The 25991-nt window shown below is 46.8% G+C and overlaps 1 protein-coding gene across 6 annotated transcripts in view; it reads right to left on the reverse strand.

Moving 5' to 3' along the window:
- UIMC1 (ubiquitin interaction motif containing 1) overlaps nucleotides 1-25991 on the reverse strand; it is an 85499-nt gene that overhangs the window by 20176 nt on the left and 39332 nt on the right. For all 6 annotated transcript variants that reach the window (XM_033140431.1, XM_033140432.1, XM_033140430.1 and 3 more), the window contains exons 6-9: nucleotides 22329-22393; nucleotides 19237-19325; nucleotides 17439-17518; nucleotides 12433-12598 (exon numbers count right to left, since the gene is read on the reverse strand). In XM_033140431.1, the coding sequence (XP_032996322.1) occupies nucleotides 12433-12598; nucleotides 17439-17518; nucleotides 19237-19325; nucleotides 22329-22393 (400 nt within the window). The remainder of the gene's footprint in view (nucleotides 1-12432; nucleotides 12599-17438; nucleotides 17519-19236; nucleotides 19326-22328; nucleotides 22394-25991) is intronic.

Genomic DNA, 25991 nt, shown 5'->3' on the forward strand with positions numbered 1-25991 from the left:
ATTTATTGTACGTTGGCCCTTCCAAGAAGTGATGAAGCTTTTCGCTGCGCCAGTTCTGTTACTTTTTATGCTGCATCAGTGCCACTTCTCTTGGTGTTGAAGCTTTTTTAAAATAAATAAATAAATAAAACAGCATCAGCACCAGCATGGCTGCAGCTCAGAATACTGAAGACTGTGTCACTCTGTGCACCTGAGATGTGGCTGCAGGAAGGAAAAGAATGGTACCCTGCCTTGACCTATTATGGAGCTGGACAGCTTTAGCTTTGTGGTCACTGCAGCGGAGGAATAAAGCTGGAGGGCATGTTGAGAACAAAAAGGCTTGGGGAAGGTAACAGCCAGTCTGTTGCAATGTTCTTGTCTGAACAGTCCTTGGAAATATCTGCAGATTGGAAGGGAAATGAAAGGCTTCTTTCTGTTTTATACCAAGGCTGGGGCAAGGGATCAGGGCGTCTGAAGGGGAAAACTGCAGCCGTGAGACCTAAGTGTCTTGCTCTCTGCCCCAAGTGGTAGCTTGCCCAAGGGGGAGCTACTGGCTTGCACTTGGCTGCACTTCAGCATCACTACAAATGCTGAGAGAAAAGAGCAAGACTAACTCATTTGCTGCCCCAAATGGAGACCAAATGGTGCCCGTCCACACCTTACCAGGCAAACGCTTTAAGAGGACTTACTGCACCATTCAGATATTTACAGCGGTACCTTGGTTCCCAAACGTAATCCATTTTGGAAGTCTGTTCGGCTTCCGAAACGTTAAAAAATCAAGGTGTAGCTTTCGATTGGCACGGGCACCCCGGAATCAATAGCCGACAGCCGGATCGATGTTCGGATTCCGAAAAGCGTTCGAAAACCGCAACACTTACTTCCAGGTTTTCAGCGTTCAGGAGCCGATTTGTTCGTCAACTAAGCCATTTGAGAACCAAGGTTCCACTGTATTTTATTTCATAAAATGTATACATAGGATTGTTTTTAAAAAAAAAAAAAAAAAAACACCTTCAAAGCCGTTTACAGAAAGCTAAAGCGAGAAAATCAAGGAAAAAATTACAATCCTACTTTAAAATATGCAAAAGTTATAATACTAAAATAGATTTAAAAATTACCTCAATTTTTCTAAGTACCTGGGTAAAAGGTAAAGGGACCCCTGACCATTAGGTCCAGTCGCAGACGACTCTGGGGTTGCGCCGCTCAACTCACATTACTGGCCAAGGGAGCCGGCGTACAGCTTCCGAATCATGTGGCCAGCATGACTAAGCCGCTTCTGGTGAACCAGAGCAGCGCACGGAAATGCTGTTTACCTTACCACCAGAGTGGTACCTATTTATCTACTTGCACTTTGACGTGCTTTTGAACTGCTAGGTGGGCAGGAGCTGGGACCGAGCAACGGGAGCTCACCCCATCGCGGTGAGTACCTGGGTAGGCTTGTCTAAACAAGAATGTTTTTAGTAGGTGTCAAAGAAAACACAGTGAAGAAACTTGTCTGATGTCAATAAGCAGGGAGTTCCAAAGTGCATACGCTGCCACACTAAATGACTGAGTTCTTATGAATGTAGAACAGATATTAAGTGGCACCTGTGTGTTCCACCAATTGAAGCAGTCAGGTGGGCACATACAAGGTAAGGCAATCGTGTAAGTAAACTGGTCCCAAGTTGTTCAGGGTTTTATATACTAACAGTAACACCATGAACTTGGTTCAGTAGCAAATGGGCAACCAGTGCCAATCTCTGAGCAAAGGTGTTGTATGCTGACAAGGCCTCACTCCGGTCAGCAATTGTGCTGCAGCATTCTGCACTAACTTCAGCTTCTGAATCAAGCATGAGGGAAGCCCCGCATAGAATGCACTGCAGTAATCCAGTCTAGAAGTAACCAATGCATGAATTAGAGGGGCAAGGCTTTCCTAGTCCAGGAACAGCCATAGATGTCAAGTTAAGTTGGGAAATAATGCTTCTAGCCACTGAGGCTTCCTGAGTGGCAGAGTTGGATCCAGAACATCAGTTCCTGCCTGCCCTCATCTATTTCCACATGGAAGGTGGAAGCTAAATGGAAGGAGCATTCATGTCCAAGGGTGGAACTGCAGCTATCTGATCAGCAGAGGCCAAGTGGCACAAGGGGCTAACTGAGCCCCACCTGGTCCTGTAAGGCTGCTGACTCCAGCCTGGCTGCTCAGTCTGAGCAATTCTTTTTCCCAAGCACAGACTATGCTCTCAGGTGGCCTATTCTGGTACACCTGCTTTGCTGTCTGCTTCCCAGCTTGCCTGCAGGCTTGATGAATTGCAATAGTGCCTATGAAGGTGCTCTGCATGTTTCCTAAATATAGATTCCAGATAGACTTGCCATAGAATAAATGGGTCAGCTTAGGGCAACATCTCCAAACAACTTAAATGGGCAACCGTGCCTGTGCTCTGAGCCACAGCAACAGTGTGCAGACAAAAGACATGTCAGGGCGACAACAAGTTGGTGTGCTGCAGCGCAGCAGTCAGGACGAGATAAGCCAAGGTCAACAGTCCAGGTCGGAAGCCAGCCGAAGTCAGGTAACAGTATTGGGGTCAAGAGAAGCCGAAGTCAGAAACAGTCCAAGTCAGAACAAGCCAAGTCAGTCAGATACGAACCAGGAACACAGGAACAAGACGAGTACAGCAACCACGCGCCCAACACAATTGTTGCAGACGCAATGGAGTAGGGGAGTAGCTTTCTTAAGTAGTCGGCTCACTCCCACGCTTCCTATGAGCTACAGCTGTCTCTAATTGCTGCCTTCGCTTCTCAGCTCGTCGTTCTACAGCTGAGAAGGGAGGAGGAGAGGGGATCGGCTGATTCCGCTCTGGACTGGGACCTGCTCCTGCCCCCACTTCTTCCTCTAGCCCTGGTCTTTCCTCCTCCTCCCTATCAGATTCCTCCTCTTCTGAGGAATGCCGCCACCAGTCTTCCCCAGGTACGAATTCCTCAGATTCCTCTGTGGGTGCTGCCTTGTCAAGGGGGGCTTGCCACCACTCCTCCTCATCTGACTCGACCCTGACATCACCCCCCTCTCCAGAGCAGCTCTCCTCCTCCCAATCTGGTGGTCTAGGCCGAGTTGGGTGCTGCGCGTGGAAGGTTTTCTGTAGTGCTGGGGCATGGACAAGCTCTGCATCTTCCCAGGAGTTTGCCTCCGGCCCATACCCCTTCCAGGCAATGAGATATTGCAGCTTCCGCCGTCGCCACCGGGAGTCCAGGATCTGTTCCACTTCGTACTCCACTTCCCCATCCACCGTGACGGGCGGTGGTATCTCTTTGACAGGTTGATAGCGGTGTGCTGGTATCGCTGGCGATAACAGTGAACGGTGGAACACCGGGTGAATCCGCATTGTAGCCGGTAGGCGGAGCCGGAAGGCCACAGGGTTGATCTGCTGTACTACCTCGAATGGCCCCACTCTCTGTGGAGCTAACTTCTTGCAGCGACCTTTCTGCGGCAGGTCTCGTGTAGACAGCCATACCTTGTCCCCCACCTTGATATCTGCGCCAGGTTGGCGGTGAGCATCCGTCGTTCTCTTATAGTTCTCCTTGGCCCGTTCTAGCTGATCTCGTAGAAGCCCTTGTATAGCTGATAATTCTTCTACGAATTCATCAGCGGCTGGTAGCGGCAGTAATGATTCCGGAGACGGGAAGGCACGCGGGTGGAACCCATAGTTGGCAAAGAACGGGGACTGTTGTGAGGAGGCATGCAAGGCATTGTTATATGCAAATTCCGCCAAGGGAAGTAGACTCACCCAGTCGTCCTGCCGATAGTTAACATAGCAGCGCAGGTATTGTTGTAGTGTGGCATTGGTCCTTTCCGCCTCGCCATTGCTCTCAGGGTGCCGCGCGGAGGTCAAGCATACCTCCACCTTTAGCAATTGCATGACTTTCCTCCAGAACTGGGAAGTGAACTGGGCCCCTCTATCTGACACAATTTGACGGGGTAGCCCGTGCAGTCGGAAAATGTGATCAATGAACAACCGGGCTGTTTCTTGGGCGGTCGGCAGCGCCTTACAGGGTATGAAGTGGGCCATTTTGGTGAAAAGGTCTACAACCACCCAGATTACTGTCTGTTGTTGTGAGGCCGGGAGGTCAGTAATGAAATCCATAGCTATCGTCTCCCACGGCCCCTCTGGAGTAGGTAGTGGTTGTAGCAGCCCCGCCGGCACTTCTCGGGGTCGCTTGGCGCGCTGGCAAACATCACAGGCTCTGACGTACTCCCAGACATCCTTCCGCACTTGCGGCCACCAAAACTGATGCGTCACATGGTACAGTGTCTTGTACCTCCCAAAGTGACCAGCTGTCGGACAGTCATGACACTGGCGTAGCACCCTGGCTCGCAGTTCTCCGTCTGGCACATACAGAGCGTCTCTGTAATAGAGTAGACCATTTTCCTCCGAAAACAGTTCCATCCCGGGATTGCCTTCCCTTAGTGCTGCTAGTTTGTCCCTGGCGAACGGGTCTGCTGCTGTGTGGCATTGGAATTCAGAGATGGCCACGGCTGATCCCGTGGCTAACTGCAACTGGTGGGGTTGCAGAATGTGCCTCAATACCTGGTCTTGACTGGCATCCCCGTATTCTGGCTTCCGGGACAATGCGTCAGCTCCTTTATTCTGTTCGCTTGGCACATATACTACCCTAAAATGGAACCTGGAAAAGAACTGAGACCACCGGATCTGTCTCTGATTGAGGTGGCGGGCTGTCTGCCAGTATTCTAGGTTACGGTGGTCGGTACGGACCTCTATCAGGTGCTGGGCGCCCTCCAGGAAGTGCCTCCAGGCTGCGAAGGCATCTTTGATGGCTAATAGTTCTTTATCCCAGATTGTATAGTTCTTTTCTGAATCGTTCAACTTCCGGGAATGGAAGGCGCAAGGCCGCAAGAACCCTTCTTTGTCAGCTTGCAGCAACACTGCTCCAATGGCTCTATCAGAGGCATCGGTCTCTACTATGAAAGGCCGTCGGGGATCTGCATGGGCCAGGTACGCCTCGGCTGAGAACAAGGCCTTGAGGCGTACAAAGGCTTGTTGCGCCTCTTCAGTCCACTGAAACGGTTTCTTACCCCTCAAGCAATCAGTGAGGGGTGCCGTGAGCCAGGAGTACTTGGGCAGGAACTTCCTATAATAATTCGCAAACCCCAAGAACCGTTGAAGGTCCTTCTTTGTCCGCGGGGCCTGCCAAGAACGCACACTTTGTACCTTGGCAGGGTCCATTTTTATGCCCTCTGGGGTCAGACGATAACCCAAGAAGTCTACCGAGGAGACGTGAAATTGACACTTTTCTAACTTCGCATACAAGCGATGTTCCCTCAGCCTTTGCAGCACAGTCCGTACATGTTGCACATGCTGTGTCAGATTTTCTGAATAGATCAGAATGTCATCCAAATAAACCACCACAAACCGGTCTACCAGGTCTGCCAACACGTGGTTTATGAAGGCCTGGAACGTCGCAGTTCCCGATTGTATTCCGAAGGGCATCACCAAGTGCTCGAAGCTACCGTACCGAGTATTGAAAGTGGTTTTCCATTCATCCCCTTCTCGTATACGGATTAAATTGTAGGCACCTCGTAAGTCCAACTTTGTATAAAATTGTGCATCACGCAACCTCTCTAACAACTCACCAATGAGCGGCAAGGGGTAACGGACTGGAACAATGATGCGGTTCAACTTCCTGTAGTCCATGCAAGGCCTCAACTCAGAGGAGCCTTTTTTCTTCACAAATAGGACAGGCGCACCGCCCGGTGCCTTTGAGGGCCTGATGAACCCTCTGGCCAGATTTTTGTCCAAGAATTCCCGCAATGCCACCAGTTCTGTTTCGGACATTGGATAAAGCCGACTCGTGGGCAGTTGTGAGCCTGGAAGGAGGTCAATTTTGCAGTCGTACGGCCGATGGGGTGGTAACTGGTCTGCCTCCTTTTTGCAAAACACGTCTTGGAAGGCGTGGTACTCCACTGGTAGCTGACTCTCCATTCCTGTGAGAGTTCCCTCTTGTGCCCCCTGTGCTGCTGTTTCCCTTGCGACATTCCGCTTTCCCAGGCAATGATGCCGACAATACGCTGAAGCAAACACAAGGGAGCGCTGCCCCCACGCAATGGACGGGTCATGTTGCGTCAGCCATGGCATTCCCAGCACCAGCGGAGCCGCAGACATCTTGGCTAGATACAGGACTATTTGTTCTCGGTGTCCCGGTAACTCCAGCATCAAGGGTGCGGTGGCATGGGTAACAGCACCGGAGAGCAGGGGACGGCCGTCGATGGTGTGCACAGTCAATGGTACCTCCAACTTTCGAGTCTCCAGCCCTAGCTGCTGGGCTACGCCCTCATCTAGAAAGTTGTTTGAGGCACCTGAGTCGACCAAGCCCAACACTCGCACCTGGTGCCCATCTGGAAATCGTAGCAGTGCATTCAAAACCAGGCTTGGAATAGTTAACGGAGGAGGCGAAGGGGTAGGCCATTGTGGTTCAGAGATCCAAGCCCTTCCCAGCCCTGTGGCCTCTACCAGAGCTGGGAGTTGGTGTTTCCCTGTGGCTGGGGATTAGTACCAGACCCTTCCCCCACACCGGCTACAGGGCGAGAGCTGGCAACGCTCTTTGCTGGACAGTTGCGAACAAAATGACCCCCCTTGCCACAGTACAAGCAAAGTCGCTCTCTGCGTCGCCGCTCCTTCTCAGCCCCTGTCAACGTCCCCCGCACTGCCCCAAGCTGCATGGGTTCTTCAGCTGGCGGGTCAGAAGGACTTGCTCTCACCGGGCGGGGAGGTGCGAAGGGAAGAGGTTCCCCCTTCCCTGGTGGCCTGTGCGCCATCCTTCTTTCTCTCCTTCTCCCCTGCAGGCGTTCATCGATTTGGGCACTGAGTTGAATGGCGGCATCCAGGGAACTAGGGGGCCCGACCCTGGCCATCTCATCCAGTATGTCATCCTGGAGGCCCGCCTTGAAGTGCGCTAACAGGGCCTCTTCATTCCACCCCAGTTCCTGAGAGAGGAGGCAAAACTCCGTAACATAGTCCATTAAAGGCCCATCACCCTGCTGGAGCTGCAAGAGCTTCCGGGTGTTGGCTGCTTTCCTCTGTCTGTCCTCAAACATATTCGTCATGTCCTCCAGGAAACGGTCATAGTCCCTCAAGTGAGGGTGATTGCCCACCAGCATAGGTGTCACCCAACGCCTGGCAGTTCCTTCCAACAAACTGATCAAGAATGCCACTTTGGCCTCAGGAGAACCAAACTCTGCTTCCCTTACTCGAATGTACAGCATGGCCTGTGCCTTAAAAGCTGGAAACTCTTGCCTGTCCCCCTTGAATTTTGCAGGTGGTAACACAGGGGGAGGCCGAGGAGGTAGGACTCCTGCTGAGCCATGCTGTGCTTGCTGGGTGTTCACAGCAATAGTCAACTGTTCCACATGTCCTTGAAGCACCAGATTAGCTCGTAACAATTGCTGTACAGTCTCCTGCAGCTGGTCTATCTGTGCTTGTGGAGAAGGAGGAGGGGTTGTGGGAGACCCCCCAGCAGCCCCCTGTTCTGTCATACTCACAGAGCAAGAGGGTTTGTAGGCGTCTGCAATCTGTCAGGGCGACAACAAGTTGGTGTGCTGCAGCGCAGCAGTCAGGACGAGATAAGCCAAGGTCAACAGTCCAGGTCGGAAGCCAGCCGAAGTCAGGTAACAGTATTGGGGTCAAGAGAAGCCGAAGTCAGAAACAGTCCAAGTCAGAACAAGCCAAGTCAGTCAGATACGAACCAGGAACACAGGAACAAGACGAGTACAGCAACCACGCGCCCAACACAATTGTTGCAGACGCAATGGAGTAGGGGAGTAGCTTTCTTAAGTAGTCGGCTCACTCCCACGCTTCCTATGAGCTACAGCTGTCTCTAATTGCTGCCTTCGCTTCTCAGCTCGTCGTTCTACAGCTGAGAAGGGAGGAGGAGAGGGGATCGGCTGATTCCGCTCTGGACTGGGACCTGCTCCTGCCCCCACTTCTTCCTCTAGCTCTGGTCTTTCCTCCTCCTCCCTATCAGATTCCTCCTCTTCTGAGGAATGCCGCCACCAGTCTTCCCCAGGTACGAATTCCTCAGATTCCTCTGTGGGTGCTGCCTTGTCAAGGGGGGCTTGCCACCACTCCTCCTCATCTGACTCGACCCTGACAAGACATACAGCTGCAACTAGTGAACAAATGGCTCTAAGTATCATCCAAGCTGAAACAGCTTCTTTAGGTTACAAGCTTTAAACAATAGCCAGCAAATTTACCCTAAGAAGTAACAGAAATGTAGGCGGATAGCCACAGAGGTTCCTTTATAATAGAAAACACTGAAAGATGATAAGAGTTTATATAGTACCAGAGATCTCTGGAGTAAATCCAATTAAGAAGTCCTGAAAGTGGATCACTGACCCTTAAGCCAACAGAACGGAAGAACTGCAGCAGCCCTCTTGAAGCAAATCAAGAGGGAGGATGGTGCACAGAGCTTTGATTTTCTCCCACACTGTGCTACTGGCCTGATCACAGGGCAGCCAAATATGAGCATGTAATTCTGAAGGAACTAATCAAGTGGTGGGGATGCAAAACACAGAATACCAGTCAAGCTCAGCTCAGCATGCTTCAGGCAAGGCTGTGCCAGCTTTTCAGGGAACATAGGAAACTGCCTTGTACAGAGTCAGATCATTGGTACATCTTGATCAATATTGTCTACCCTGACAGGCAGCTGCTCTCCAGGGGTTCAGGCAGGGAGCCTCTCCCATCTCTACTTGGAGATGCAGGGGATTGAACTCAGGACCTTTTGCTTGCAAGGCAGATGCTCTACCACTGAGCTATGACTCTATGAAGACGCCCCAAGTAACTTCACAGATGTAAGCTTACTAGGATGGAGGAATCCCAGCCCCCCTCATCCTCAACTATTCCATGAAGATTCCGATTTACCAGGTTACAGATACAGGTGACTCCCCACTTACGTGTGGGTTATGTTCCAGTGCCCCACATGCATAAGTGGAAATGGCATAAGTGAGGAAGCACCCCCTAAGCACCCTTTAGATGCCTTCTCTGCCACTCTCTGTTAATCCAGATCAAAAATACTGTACCAAAAATATCCACAACAGGAACTGAAGCTCTGGGGCTGGCTGGAGGATGCACAGGAAAGCAGCTGCTGCTGGTGTGCTACCACGCACACCAGCAGTTAGGCGGGGAGGCTGAGCAGCCTAAACAAAGCCCCACTGCGCCTCTGGTCTCTTAGGGGCTTCCTCCATCCTCACTGATGTCCTCTCTGGGCTCCAGGGAGGTTCTCCTCACGAGCCACGAGAACTGCCCAGCTCTCTCCCTCCATTTCCTGGTATGAATTGAATTATTTAATTATTTCCAGGCACTGTGCATAGACATGGTTGCGCACAAGTATGTGTGAACATGCCTGTATTGTGTGGAGGACCAGGGGGATATCTTTGCTTTCAGCCTTAAGGGAATAAGTAGTCAGGAACTAGGGAGGTCATGGGAAGGGTTAAGAGGCATAGTAGCTTTAGCCTCTTCAAAGGGAAAGGGATGGTATTAGGTGGAGAGAAGGGAAAGGCTCTGGAAAGGGAAAGGAAATAGGGGGTATGAAAAGGAGTGAGAAGTAGATTGGATTCTATTTTGGTTTGGGAGATAATTTCTTAATATTGCATTTGCCGAATTTCTCCGATTTCCAAGATCCCAAACCCATGCATTAAATTTCATTCTCTGCATGTGATTTGTTCTCATTACTATTACAGCACATTGTTTTAGGAGCCATCAATATACTGATGACACCCAGCTCTCCTTCTCTTGAGTCTATCAGTATCAGGAGAGGCAGTGAAGGTGCTGAGCTGGTGCCTGGAGGTGACAGTGGGTGGGATGTGGACAAGCACATTGAAACTGAACCCAGAGAAGATGAAGGTCATATGGGTGGGTAGTTCCCAAGTCTGAGGTTTTGTGTGATGAGGTTGCACTGTCCTCCAAGGATCAAGCTCACTGTGGGTGGGTGCTACTAGAATGATCATTCCTAGGTGACCTCAGTGGCTACGACTGAAAGAATGCCCTGCCCTGGATCAAGCTGCTTCTGCTTTAAGATCAGTGAGTGAGGCTTTCCTTGTGGTCCTTGCCTTAAATTAGGTCTGTTGGGGGGTCCATGGGAGAGCCTTTTTGGTGGCAGCTCCGCATCTGTGGAATGATCTCCCCAATGAAGAGCCTCTCGTACCAACTTTATACACCAGGTAAAACTCACCTTTTTTACAGCCTTTTAGAGGCTGATGCATTAGGTTATTTTGTAATTATGATGCTGCTAATTATGTTTCTTATATATATAAGAATTATATTTAATGTTCTTGCATATTATGTAGCATATTGTCTTATTTTGTTGCAAACCGCCCTGTGACCATTTCTGGTGAAGAGTGGTACAGAAATCTCTGAATAAATAAATAAATATTGTATTAATGGTTCCAATGAAGACCTGCTTAGATGCTGCACAGCTTCCCCAGGCATAGTGAAAGTGAAGACTTTCTTTGTGTTGCACTTGGGATCTCTCCCTGCATCTCAATCTGTGTTTAAGGTCTTAGAAATGATAATGCTACATAACTAAGAATTGTTCTCCCTGTATTATTATATATTGTCCTTTATCCAAAGATCCCAGGGTGGCATGAATATCAGTGAGCATGTGTTGTATGCAGGGTATAAAGGTATACAAAAAGTACACAAGATGCCTCAACAGTAGGAAGGCAACAGGGAGGCAATGCGACCCAAAGGCACCTCCTTAGAGACCACAAACACTTGTTAGGATTCCTTTTTAAAATATATATATAATATTGCTTTTATTAGAAAATTCCTACTCCTTGTTGCCACAGAGAGATATCTGAATAATTAACGGCAAAAGAGTTTAATGGCAGAAAGCAAAGTATAAAAAGCAGCCTCAATTCACTGCATTTAACATTTGCAATGTCTAATTCTGCACACCAAGGTGTCTAAAGGTGAAGTCAAGTTTTTCACATTTGAGGTCAACAATTTCGGAATAGGAATCATGCCTACTAATAATTTATTTCAGCTTGGCTCGACAAATTTAACAAAAAAAAAAAAGAAGCTTTGCCAATTATGTTAATCACTTGCTATTAAAGATGCAAACTGGCAACAGGCCTTTGGCTTATGATGTATTTCTAGTGTGGTCCTCAGGTTTTCCCTACCTTAACGAAAGGAAAGCCAGGCACTGCATTAGCAGATTTCATATAGTGACTAATAGCTCGACATAAAATCGCCATGTCTGTGGGAAAACGGGATTGATATCCTCGTTAATTAAAACACAAAAAGTGTTACCCCATTTGAGGTAGATAATTAATAGTGAACAGTCTTTCTGTGTACGTATTCGCATTCAATCTGCTCAAAGCTATATTTGCTGGGGTACCCGAAAGCCTTTCCCGGCATTCTACAAGCTGAAAGATTACAAGCACTATAAAGGATGTTGTCTGTTTCCAAAGGGCACAAAGGAAGTGAAGGAGTCTAAAGTTGCAATCATAAGTACACTTGCAAAGGAGTAAGAGGTTCTGAATAGACGTGCCCAGAACGGCACTGGAAGTATTGAGGCTGCTCTTTGTAACAGGAAGAACCTGCCTGCCGTACTACTAGCAGCTGTCTAGAGAAACCTTTCACAGGGAGTAGCTCTTTTACCCCACCAGCAGAAACAGGGGATTTCTGCCAGAACTATGGGCAACATTTCTCATGACAGGAGGAAGTGATTGGCAAGAGGTTCAGTGGGCCTGGAGCCAGGCGTGAGCTGTGAATGAGAAACAACAGCCAGCCAAGAATGAAACACCAGGGCTCACTAACAGGCACAACAGAAATGATAGGAGAGGATGTGACAGAGCTATGTTGAACAAATCACAGGTCCTGAAGGGTTGATTGAGATGCTGGGCCTCAGAGGCCCAGAGCAGGATGCACGTGCATGCAAACTGTTAGGTGCCACAGGGCACTGGCTCCCTACACCACCAGGGTTCCTGGTCAAATGAGGGAACCGCAGGCTGAGAGGTTCACTGCACAGGACGCCATGCAGCACTGGGCAGCCAATCTGCTGCCACTGGCGTTTATGAAAGATTCTCATTTCCCTCTGTGTGCGCAGCTTGTATCTGAAGGAGGCTGCTCAGTCCTTCCTCTGCACGCCCAGACTATGGCCCTTGTCTCCATCCTGCCTGCCTCTGGGGTACTTGCATGCACTTCAGAACTGAACACATAACCCACACATACTCATGACTTGTCAGGATTTCTTTTTAAAGTATAGAATATGCTGTGCTAGGATAAGCCATCAGACTAGGTGACACACTAGGTCCCTTTTGACTCTGATTTTAAGAATTTGCCTAAGACTAGTCCCAAATGGACTACTCTAGCTAACACCACAACTGACAAACAAATACAGACGTATGGGGCAAGATCTCCAAATGACCAGCATGAACAAGTGGCACATAAGAACAGGTGCTTAGCAAACCTGGAGCATCTTCAGTTGGGTCCTCTCTGGTGCCATTACAATACATGGCGTGCACCTCAATTTCCGAAACTGGGAATGTGCGATCACACAGTGGACATGGAATAGGTTCATCACCAAGAAAGCTGCCGGCAGATGCTGTTTCCCCAGCGTCTTCAGCTGCATCAGCCTGAGAAAGAGAGGAAGAGAAGGAGCAAGTTGATCTAGTTGCAGTTTTAACAATCATCCTAGTTCCCTTGATCTCCTGCAGTTTCTGAATCTCTCCAGATTCTGGGCTTCCATCACCAGTTTTCATTCCTACTGAACAGGTCAGATCTAAGAACCCTGCAGTGATGAGCACACTCAACAGTCCTAATATCTAATGCTTACTTCAAAAGGCACCATGCCCTCCCAAATCACCATGAGGCTCCCTCTGGAGAGCCGTATGTTCTGTTTAAAGCATGGATCACCTGCATCGCCACTGTGGCTCTCTTGGGAAAGTGTAAAACATTCTTAAATTGAGAAAGTCAGAGTGCCAGTGAGGAAAAAACAAACACAACTGACAGAAAACTAAAGCACCCAATTCAGAGTCAGTCAGTCCCTTCTTGGCAATACTGCCTTCAGAGTGTGGACCTGTCCAGGATGAAAAGAAACTGCCAACTTCACACTCATGGCTAGCTTGAGTCACTGAGAAATGTTCACTGAGTTAGATCATGGTCTGCATAGCAGCAAGTTGCATGTGTGTTCGTGAGGTGGAAGCATGTTGCTGTCTATATACACAAGCTTGGGCATTTTATTTATTTTTACCAAAGTACAGCCATCTTATATGATGTCGTGTTTTCTAAATCCAAAGGTTAAACTACAAAGACTGAGATTGTTGCAATGGAACATATACTTGAAATTACTGGCTAGTCCTTTGATCACAATTCCATTCAACGATGTTTCCTGGAGGAAAAGCGACTCTGGGTATCTTGTGGCTCCCACCTGTAAATTTTCCCTTTATTGACTCCCAGTTAGGTTAATGTACAACAAAAATGTACAATTTTTGAAATGTTGCTAAAATGCTTTCTCAAAGCAGCTTGACCCAGAAAACCAAGCTGTATCTGAATATGGGAGATTCCCCAACCAGCCTGCAAAAGGAGAGTGTGGCTTTGTCCCTGGGAAAACAACACCTGGACTTGACATGCATCTTACCGAATGTGGTGAACAAGCGGCTCATTTGGCCCTCTGATGGAGATCAGTACCAAGGGACTGATAATTTAAAGAACTCTGGTACCTAAGAATTGCATGTGCTATTTTTACACTTATTTTGTTATATTTTACATTCGAGGATTTTCTCTCAATAAACCCTGTTTAAAGATTAGCTTTTTGTTGCTTTTCAATAAAACATAGCTGCCACTAGAGAGAGAGAGCTAGGTATCATCTTGGGACTGTGCTACTTGGATATTCTCAAGGCAGGGAACTATGAGGGCTCGGAGCACAACAATGTAAAAATTGTTGTACAGGATCAGGCCAGGTGCTGCTGCTGCTGCCTCCTGCCCTGTTGGTGGGTTTCCTAGAAACATCTGGAAAGTCACAGCTGAAAGTAGAAGGCTGGATTAGATGGGCACTTGGCCTGATCAGCAGAGCTTCTCTCACATTCTTAGTAACTGTCCAACTAGCTCTGCAGCCTGAGCTTCCCACGGGCATCCGGGTGGTCTCTGTTAAAGCCAAACCAGACAAGACTGAGATAGCCACTGCTGCTTGCTCTTAACAGCTGTTAGTCATAATGAACTGGCTCTGAATATCATCTTCAACTGTGTCTAACTGGAGTTGCAAATGTTTGAAACAATCCTGAGGTCAGTAAGAAAGGGAAGAATAGTTTTCATGACTGTTCCAGGTACGCCTGTTAGCCTATATGGGTGTATACTTTTCACCTTTGCATCCCAACCTGTATCCCAAGCAATTCAGGGCTGATTACACGGAGCAGAGGTTCAACTTGCCCAAGGCCATGCTCTGAGCTCTGCGGCAGATTTGACTCAACTCTCCCTAGTCCAGGTCCAGCACTCTATCTACCCCGCCGACTTTCTAGTGACAAATATGTGGAAGAGTTACAGCAGTTACTTTGAATTAACTCCCAAATCCTTGCTGGGCCTTGGGTTTGTGAGTGAGAAGCATGCTGGTCCAACCAGATCAGCCCCTAGTTTTGTGGCAGGGATACAGGATGAAAGAAAACACATGGGAGTTCTTTCTTGGCTTTTTTGTAGGATAAAGTTAAGTACTATTATCTGCATGTCATTAAATACACCCATTTTTTTAAATATCCCCAACAGAGTCTCAGAGCCACAGTGCATTTCTCCCTCTGAAACACACAGCCTCTGCATTGAACTATTCATGTCTGAAAGAGGCAGAAGGCTGACTACTGCCATCTTATTTCTTAATACTGGAAGACTTCTACATAATGTCACCCTATCTCAAAGGTTCCTAAACATTCAAAAGCAAAGAAGATTTGCCAGAACCATTAAAATGTCTGTTTAAATATTAAACCAGCTAGATGGAACCTGTGGGAAATATTCTAGGATTGGTGATTTTTATTGGGGTGAGACAAGCAGACACACTCTCTCTCTTACACATACACAGAAACTGTCATCTGTGTCCTTATAACTGCACAGTTCCAAGGAAACCATCATTAGACGTGAGCCTGACTGACTGCTTAGGCATGCTTCATGTTTTGTTTTATGAGTGGTCCCCATTATGTAGGCCTGTTGCTTAGCAGCTTCATTGCAGAATCTACATTGTCAAGCAAGAGCCTAATTCTATGTGAGGAATTTCATTGACTTATTGAAGACTGCTTTGTATATGTGGGGGTGTGTATGATTGGCTGGTGTTTTCTTAAGGCCCAATCTCAAATGTGCCAAATTCCCTGCTGACAGGTGATCAGTACCAAACTGCAGGGACCGTCAACAATTGTTTCAGGCAAAAGTCATTTAAAAAAAATCCTTTTCTAAAGAGACCTGACTCCAAAGTGGAAAAAAATGCTCTGTGCATTCTGCAGTTATTAAGCTACACTACAGCTACTACTGCTACACCATACATTCCTAGTATTTTGCATCTCGGCATTGCTACATCTTGCTAAGTGCTCTGAGGCTGTGGTGTGTCGTGAAGACATGCCAAACACAAAACAAGACATGCCAACAATAAGGAGTTCTGATCAAATCGGTGTTAATCTAATAAGATGACACATATACAGATGTGAAGAGCTCTCCGCTCCTTCCCATTTCCACTTTACACAGCCTTGCAGATCACATCCTTTCCAAATACCAGGTGTCCAAATAAACTGCTTACACTCCCACAGTAAATAACTCATTGTAAATGTAAATGTGGCATTGTGTAGCAACACATCAGCCCCCTCTCCCCGAGAATGACTTTTGACAAGCCCTAGGAGGACGGCTGAGAGAAGCCTTAACCGCATGACTGGCTGCCCACCCAGCAAAGGGGAAAGCAGAACCATCCCACGCCGGCACTTACAAGAAGAGATGCCCTGAGCGACTGAGGCCGCCTCCGTTCAAACAGGGCTCGTGCCTATGGGCCAGCAGCAGAGGCAGGAGATCAGGCTGGCTGGTGCATGGCTCAGCTCCCATTATCCACTGAGCCATATAATACAAGGTTCAAATCCTACCACAGCATTCAAGTCCTTCTGATCACCCAAGTTAACACCGGGAGGCCTAAAATGGGCTACTGACCTATCCTTGAGGCCTTTCTGAGCACTTGCTATCTTTCTGCCTGGATAGGTTTTTTAAGGCACAAATCCCACCCAAGAACTAGTCCATTAACACAAGAGACAACTCACTAGTTATGGTTTCCCTAGAGGTCCCTAAGTTTCATAACCACTATGCAAACATAGCATAGGCTGTGAGAGTTCAGATGCTGCCTAACTGATGAATGGCACACAACGTAAAAAACCTGAGCTATTATGAAGTTCATTAAGGTACCTGTTACAATGTGATGCTGCTTCTACATGTTAACAGTCATCATCATGGAGACAGACAAGCCTGTACAGGCTGAAGACTCCAAGAATTAGCCTTTTACATATGAATCATCTTGTCAAGTGCTCTCCAGTTCACCTAGATTTATGTATCCTGCCAGAATAGTACTTGAAAATCCCTTTTATATTCCCACCACCAGCAACCTAAATAGGCATTATTTTTATATTACCAGAAACAGCCATTGAAGTCAGATGTCACTGTTGTGACAGCAGCAGGGTGACTGCAGCACAGGTATGGTGATTCAGGAAAGCAGAGCAAAGACACCAGCATTCATTTGGCAATGAGACAAGCAAGAAAGGCCTTTCTCTGGATTAATCTAGAGGCGCATACAAGATAAATCATGACTGCAAAGACTTTGTTTAAGGTAATAGTCAGAAGGCCCACACGAGCACAGTGAGCACCCCAAAATTAAGCAGCAGCAGCATTCAGACCAGTGCCAAATCTTAAAGGCCTCTGCCCACTCCCCTCTTGTGTACACATGCTCTACTGTCAAAGCCTCAAAGCTGTAAAGAGCCAACAGCAACAGCTTAATCACACTGCAGAGTCACAGTTTTGCCAACATGCTTGCAACCTCTTTGTTCAGTCAGACACGTGCAGCTCGGGGACAAGCAACTAGCTCCCTTTCCTTCGTTGGGCCCAGTGGTGTCCTTTGGCACATCGCAACCCATGTAGCACATTGAATAGGTGTTGCCCGCAAGATGACAAACGTGAGAAAGTCAACAGCAATCCCTTCCGCTAACAAAGGTCCTAGGCTTGTAGTAGTCCATGACTGCATAGATGGAGGAAAAGAAACGAATGGGAGGAGTTGCTGACAAAGGGAGGGAGAACAACAGGAGGCCCAACACCGACACACACACACACACACACACACACACACACTCCTACACAAACATTTCCTAGCAGGTTGCATAGTTTGCAAAGCAGCTCATTTTGGGAGACAGGCAGGAAATGAGACTCTGCATTCCAGACGCTTCACTGGCTGTTATCCCTTAGGGATTTGCTTACCTGCAGAGAGACATCTTTGCTGGATGAATGGATTTCTCCGCTCTCAGGCTCGATAGCTTGCAATGGACTCGGCTGGGTCTCTGTAACAGAAGCCTCCCATGTTAGCAGCAGCTCAGCCCCTCCCTATTTTCCACAAGCCCCCCTCCAACCCCCCAGCACATTCCACACTAGCTGATAAAACTTATCCCATTTGCTTTACAGTGTCTTCACAGTTTCTAAACATTTTTTAGACTTGTCACGAATGTTAGCAGACAACGTGCAACAACATAACTGGAGTAGAAGTTTAAAGCTATAGTGCAGCAGTGTGTGGATAAGGCTACTGCCACGCTACAGCTTAACAGGGAGCAGGAATCAATAGGGCATGTAGGTTGTGCACCAGGGTAGGTTTTGCTGGCAAGCAGCACAATGCAGGAGCAAACACTTCAACTCGGGAGAAAGGCAACACACCTATTGCTTTGCTGTACAGCTTGCCTTTCCTTTGTACCCGCTCTGCCTCTTTGTTAGAACACCACCCCTCAGTTATTACCAACAATGAAAACCTCATCCAGTCTCCTGCAGGGAACCTCACAATTAAACCTGTTCCTGTATGAGATGTGACACTGAAAAAAGGTTTGCTTTAGAAAAATAATTTCAAAATCAGATTGGGTCTTGAAGAGAACAATTTAACCTTGAACAATTTTCTTGCTTACTGAATATAAGAAAATTCCTTTCCCCTAGCGTGATTTTGCAAATGTATGCTCAGGGCAGATGGATTTGTAAGCATTGCTGTATGACTGATTTGCTCTGAACTGGGGGGGGGGGGCGGGGAAAATACATCATTCAGGATGTCACTGACAAACCCAGCAGGTGGGGACCGCTGGCTCTTCTAACAGGAGGTAACCCTCCTGTTAAAGCCATAGTAGTTGACACCCCTGGCTTTGAGTGTCCAAACAATGATTAGCAATTGCAGCCTCATTAAACACAGGACTGCAAAAGGCAGAGGAGGAAGTTCATTTGCTCATCCTGAGAGGAAGACATATTTCATTCAGTTTCTAAAAGATAAGCTCAGGAGTCCTTCTCCCAGTATGTTTAACCAAGGAATATAAACTAACATAAACACTCACATAAGTGCTTCTAGGACAAAACTAAGAGGCTCAGCAGGTGGTGCTCACTGTCACCCTTGTTCTGAGGCCAAGCAAGTAAATGATGGCAGTGCCAGCATACTAGCAGCATCCTTCATGGTGCTCCAAGGGAGGCATTCCAGTGAAGCAAGAAGTCCACAGGAAACAGCATGAAGCCCCTCTCCAGGGTACCATTGATGCAACCGCCCAAATGAAAGAGCAGAAATGGAGTTGAGTCAGCCACCTTCCTCCTGCCTGCATCTAGACACACTAGGGCTGGAATGGCAAGGGACCAGCAGGATTTTGCGTTTTCGAAACCACGTCAAAGTGCAAGTAGATAAATAGGTACCGCTTCGGCGGGAAGGTAAACGGCATTTCCGTACGCTGCTCTGGTTTGCCAGAAGTGGCTTAGTCATGCTGGCCACATGACCCAGAAGCTGTACGCCAGCTCCCTCAGCCAGTAAAGCGAGATGAGCACCGCAACCCCAGAGTCATCCGCGACTGGACCTAATGGTCAGGGGTCCCTTTACCTTGACCTTTAAGGAACTGATCAGGCCTTTTTCAAGGGATCTACCTACCAAACCTACCAGTTTGACCTCATGATTTACAACCTGCCAAGCAGCACAGCTTTGTCTGCAACTAAAGAATGTTGATTTTCTTGGCTCAAAGCCACAAATGAATTGTTAGAGGGCTCATACCAGGGCAAAGAGTGATTTCTTCCTCAGCTTGATTCTCTGTGGCCATGTCTGGGCTTCTCCTACTGTCCAACGGGGTCAAGGCAGAAATGCTATTGAAATGCAAACACAGAATAAACCAGTGTCACAACATGCAGGCCTGTGAAAGTCAGCTGCAGCCTTGGGAGCTCTGATTATCCAAGAAAGGCAGCAGGAGAGAATGCAGAAAGTTACTGGCTTGAATGAAGCATCCCAAACAAGATGACCGTGGAGAAGCCCTTCTTCTCTAGAGACACTTTCTAAAGCAAAAGAAAGGGTCATTGTGTCATGCAAGAGAAGTAAGAATATCTACTCAGAACTGCAAAGGCTTCTTTGATGCTTTCTGCTTTTGGTCACAGGAGTACTGCAGGTAGAAGAGCAGCCTAATCCTTAGCGAGGAGTGGGAAGAGGTGGAGATCTGTTTGACACTGAACTCTTCTCTCTCCCATCCTTTACTGCTATCCCCCCCCCCCATTTCATCACTGCACACAGCTCTCTAAAGCAGCAGGAATCTGACACAGCTCAAAGCTTCCCTACAGCAAAGTTCTGCCAACACGAACCAAGCAGCTCTTTTATGCAGCATTTAACTGTGCCTGGCTCCTCTCATTTTGACCTTCCAGTGCCGCCATTTTCTCTGCAAAGCACAGTCGCTCCACGTCACGGGAAGACACAGGCTGAGCCACTGTGACATTGCCACCCTGTCAACCTTAGAGTTCTATGTAGCTTTCCTATTGGATTGATCAAGTATGCAAGTGCACACTTGAAAACACGAATCCCCACACTGACAAAAGGGAAGATTTATTAAACTCGGCTATGAGCCTCAGAGAGTAGGGAACAGCCACCACAGATTTATGATAAATAAGAAAATCCTGATGGGAAACCACAAGTGACTTCTCTCGCTCTCTCGCTAAATAAACCATCTCAAAGCATTTGTTATGAGCCCAAGCTGAGGACAGCTTATGCTGTGTAAACCATCAAGACACACTTCAAAAGGCCTCACACTAAACAATTTGCTATGACATTTATAAAATGGGCTAATCAATTTGAAGTCAACCCACATTGCTTGCTACACCAACTATCTCCCAGTAATGAAGCATATAATCATTTATTAAAATCTCAATCTAGCGTACTTTGCACAACACAGGAAACAACAAAGCTGAGTGGCCCACGGAAAATGGGGGAGGAAGATGCCGTTGGCTAAAGCTGCTTTCAATATTACTCCAGCAGCATCAGAACCGAAATCTGAAGCCCACTGACCAGGTTGCCTGTGCTCTGCCCAGCGCAGGGCTCTGCTGGCAAACTGCCATGTGCCAGATGGCCACACTTAATGTGCACAAAACTGAGAATACTGCAGCCCCTGTCATCTTAATGCAGATGTGCCGTCTGATCAAATTAGATGTCGCAGCACGTAATGGTCAATCTTGATCCTAGCAGCCTGATGAGGGCAGCCGCCGGCTGCATTGCAAAGTTCCCAGGGTCACAGTGTGGCAAGTGGGATGTACTTTGAGGTCCCTGCTTGTGGCTTGAAAAATGTGCAAGGCACCCAATGTAAACAGAGGAGACTAATCCTATTACCTACAGTCTGAGGGGGGAAAGGGAACAAGCCTTAAGGGTAGAAGCGTCACACCAGTGCCACTTGTTGTTTATATGAATGCTGTCTCTGGATGGAGCTAGGGGGATTTTTCTCCAATCAAGCTCTGGCTAATGAGTACTTGAAATATTATGCCCTAGTGAGGAAACAGGGGCATTATCTCTCTCTCTCTCTCTCTTTCCCCACGCAGTCCCAGAACCTCCTGACAGCTGTGATGGCAAAGAAAGGCATCTGCACTTGAATCTCTCCTCCCAAGTATGATCACCATAAGGGTAAAACTGCCATCCTCCTTATTAGACTATGTACATAGGAGAGCTTACCCCACTGCAGGGTGGGAAGAGCTATCTCTGCTCCCCTCATTGAGCATTCAGCCAAAATGCTGTTGGATCAATGAGAAGAGAGGATATCAGGCAGAGAAAAACTAGTGGGCTCATGCCAAGAGCATTTTAATTATAAAACCTGGGAAAACTAACCCAAGAATCAAGAAACTTCTCACAGCTAGACTTGTGGCTGAGCAGCAAATACTGAAATCTTCCTGGCAAATTATTTCATGAATCTTCCTCTATCTGCGCCATCTCCTACCGTTTCCTTCATTTCCTGATCTCTACTGCAAGCCATCCCAGCCAGTATGCTTTACTCCTGGGCTCCGGGAACCTTTAAGGCGGCAGTCCACCCAGGAGGTATTCCAGAAATGGCCGCCATGCTGTGCCCTGCCAGAAAAAGCAGCAGCAGCAGCAGGGGCCCAAATGCGAGACACAGGCAGCAGCCTCCCCAACTCGTTATTTAATCATCTGAAGCAAACAGGGTTTGGACCCTCCCCTATAACACATGCTACTTGCTCATACTTGAATTGGTTCTCCCGGAACATGGCTTGCTGTCTCAAGGAGATAAATGCACTGCCACTTTTAGGATATGCTTTCTTGGTCTTGTCTTCTGTTCTTGCCTCTTCAAAGAACTGCATATATATATTACATATTATATATATTTAAATACTGCTCCGCCATGCTGTTTGCATACCCACTGAGACTCTTGCTGAAACTCATCTTTCAAACAGCCATAATTTATAGCTTTGTGGTGTCAAATCAAATTAAATTAGCTCCTTAGGCCAAGGATTGAACTTTATTATCTTTACTGCAATGGCTACTTTTTGCTTTACATTTTTAAGACACAGGTACATACTTCTCTGTTTGATAATAGACACAAATATATTGCAAGAATGATAACGCATGCTGAGATTTTGGGCAGAATATCCGTTCAAGGCCCTGAGTTGCATATATTTGACACTATACAAACAGAAATTAGGTTCCTATGCCCGCTTATCACATTCCAGCACAGTATAGTTACAAACTGAACTATACAACAGCTGCAGGCATTAAAAAACTAAATTTCTGTGCAACAGCTTCTGAAGAAGATCCCAGGAAGACCAGGTCATTCCAGCAGGCTAATTATCTCCCATAATGAACTACTTTGATATACACCTACTTACCTTTGGGTAATCTGCATGGGCTCCCTTTCTTCAAGCACATCTTCTGCAAACAGCACTTGGGTGGCCTAAGGAGAAAGAAAATAATCAAACCACCCAATCTTTCAATGGCAGCTTGATACTTCTAAGCTGGCACGTCCAATGTAAGAAAAAAGTAGGGCAGCAACAACATAAAGTCCTTCAGAGACCGGAAATATATCTGTGCAATAAGAATCAGCTAACCGTGTAAACGTGCATCTAAAAGGGTCTGAAGGTCATTTGGTCATAGAATCATAAAAGTTGGAAGAAACCAGATAGCTACCATGACCAACCTGCCACTGTAAGGTAGGATCCACATACCATACCATAGAATCATAGAGTTGGAAGAGACCACAAGGGCCATCCAGTCCAACCCCCTGCCAAGCAGGAAACACCATCAAAGCATTCCTGACAGATGGCTGTCAAGCCTCTGCTTAAAGACCTCCAAAGAAGGAGACTCCACCACATTCCAAATCCAGACAGACTGTGCCACAAGCAAAGAGTTGCATCAAAAAAGGCACATTATGCTGCTTGAAGCAGGAGACAAAGGCAAAGATGTTAGGCCCTCTGAAAGCATTAAGCTCGAAGGGTTAACTTCAGAAGCAAAACACTTGCAAAATTCACAGCTGAGACAGAAGCTGTCAGGAACACACTGAAAAGCAAAGATGTTGGTTGCAACATTGTCCTTAGCTGGAACATAAACAGAAAGAACTATCTCACAAGATGTTCTGAGAACTTGTAGCTCAGAACTAACTGTAAACTAGTCCTATGCCAGAATTAGCCAAGTAATTACATTACTAGGAAATGCATTACCATTACATGTCAATGGAAGCCACTGAAACAATTAATTAAGTAGCACTCTAACTGTACGAACCGTGTGCAAATATATTTTACTCTAAAAAGCTGTGCATTAAATGGCTCTTTGAATTTCAGAATCCTACCCATCTTCCTGCAAAGAGATCCAGGTGTTGTATCTTCCTTAGGTAAATAAAAAATTGAATCACACCTGTCCATGCTCTCTCACATGCCACTTTCTTGATATAAAAGGGAAAGAGGGGGGGGGGGAATCTGTAGGTGGAATCTGTAAGGTTCTTTGGCATAGTAATGTTCAACCTTTTAAGACCATCTTTAACCTCATCCAGCAATACAAAACCAACTTTTAATTTTTGACTGTAGTTTTGCCTCTTTTCTTTCTACTTTTCTCTTTCGCTCTTCCTCTCACTTTCTCTACATCCCATCTTTTTCTTATTCTCTTGCCTACTCTTGGATCAGGCACAAACCACAACTGAAGTTTAATGCTTTTGCCACCACTTGGTGCTCTTTTCTAATATGCACCAAGGTTTTTAAATAGCCAGCAGCATTGTAGGAGTGCAGGAAGTTGCCTTATACTGAGTAAGTTGCCTTATACCTTATACTTATACCATTGCTAGTTAGCTCAGTATGGTCTACATCGGGCATAGGCAAACTCGGCCCTCCAGATGTTCAGGACTACAAATCCCATCATCCCTAGCTAACAGGACCGATGGTCAGGGATGATGGGAGTTGTAGTCCCAAAACATCTGGAGGGCCAAGTTTGCCTATGCCTGGTCTACATTGACAGGCAGCAGCTCTCTTCAGACAGAATCCCTGCCAGCCCTTTCTGGAGATGCTGGAGAGAGCTTCTGCCTTAAAAACAGAAGCTCTACAACTGGGCTACAGTCCTTCCCCAAATAAGAACTCAGATAAGTTGCCACAGGAAAAGGGGTCAAGAAATGAAAGAAAGGGGATGCTGGTAGACTCCTCTAATTTTTTCATTCTATTTCCTGTGTTGGACTCCAAATGCAGTTGTCATGGGGTTTTGCATTCTACTCCCACTCATTCCATATTAAACTAACTTCATCTTTCATACTTCATGCACAAATAGATAATTTCAGACACATCAAGAGCATCTAGCCTCTCTGGTCTTCAACAGGTGGGTCAGGACCCACTAGTTGCTCATGGCTTGATCGAAGGTGGGTCGCAACAGCAGTACTACCACCATGCAAATAGAATCACAGAACCGTACATTGGAAGGGAACACAAGGGTCATCTAGTCCAACCCCCTGCAATGTAGTAAACTCTTGCCCAACGTGGGGCTCAAACTCACAACAGTGACATTAGGAGTCTCATGCTCTAGTGTCTGTCTAAGCTATCAAGCCACCTTGTGGGCTTATATAGTACAAGATTAAGAAATGGCTTCCCAAATGCATGCTTGGGTTAAAAGTGGGCCTGTGTGTGAAAAGGTTGAAAATACCTGATCTTCTACAGCTTTCTTCTACAGATGCTTCTATCTTATTGATGGCTCTCCCACTTTTGGCTCTGGACCCTAATAGATTTTTCCCATGAGTCAATAGTCATTGATAGAAAAAAGGCTCCCCTGAGCAAAGGCACTGTATATATATAAGAATTATATATAAGAATTTCTGCAATCTTATAACTCCTACTCTTCAACTGTTAAAAAGTAGGTGCATATTGTTCTTCAATATTCACCTGTAGGAAATATTGACCTGTAGATCAAATATTAATTAAGACAAGAATGCAATGTTCTATGCATTGCTTTAAATAATTGGTCTAAACATCCCAACCACCATCCACACAAGCATATATTGACTGCATTTACAGCAATCTCACAAGAGACCTGTAAAGGTCTATGCTTATGTTTACCGGTATTTTGTCCTGAGAACATCTGGTCTTATGTGTTGGAAGACCCTCCCATCCAGTGCATGGTATATGGGGTATACAATTTGGGGTGGTTTATTGCGTGGTGCACATTCCAAGATTTTTATTCCTTTCTACTTACACCAGATATTATTGGAGCACTGTGCTAAACCCAAATGAAGCACTGGAAGCTGGAAGTGATGCTGTGGCAACCATAAAGACATTGCATGGGAGGTGTGGGTAATCACACAAAGAACTCTGGCTTAAGCAAATAGCCTCGCCTTGCTGCATGGCAGGGCTTGCTCTAGATAAGATGTATATAAATTGTGATCATACACAAAGCTATGTGATTGCTATACATCTCCCATTTGTTTCCAACTTTTGGGGTGTTGACTTTACCCAAAATTGTATTGAGCATTGCTTGTTATTTATGGGAAGAACAAGAAGCGGTCAATGAAGTGGTGGTGGTGGTGGGAACTTGCAAGGTAATGATGTTACATCAGGCGTGCAGTATCCCTAGAATTTACGAACAACAAGAAAGGAAGAGACAAAGACATGGGGTTGTTGTTTTCAGTAGAGGCCCACATCTGCCATAACATCTAGTTTCAATCTATTCTAGGCAATGAATCATGAAAGCCGCTCATCTAAAGAGACAACAGAGGTAAATATTGTTTCCCAAAGAACAGCGGGAAGCAGAGTCTGAAGGGGTAGCTCAAGCACACTGTCCATTTTAGCAGCATTTCACTGTAGCCGGATGGAGCGAGGAACCACTAGGGAGGACTTGAAGGAAATGGTAGTTACTGTCTTGATTAACAGCTTTGCAATTCAGCAGATGCAAGGGGCATAGTCAAACAGCCTTGCCAGCAGCTCAAACCACCAGGAAAAGCAGGATGCAGATTTAACATCCCAGGCTAGAACGGATTCAGCTGTACTGGAATAGCAACAAGTCAGAAGTGGGGGGAGGGGAGAGGC

This window comes from Lacerta agilis, chromosome 2 (assembly GCF_009819535.1).
Source record: "Lacerta agilis isolate rLacAgi1 chromosome 2, rLacAgi1.pri, whole genome shotgun sequence".
NCBI classification, from domain to species: domain Eukaryota; kingdom Metazoa; phylum Chordata; class Lepidosauria; order Squamata; family Lacertidae; genus Lacerta; species Lacerta agilis.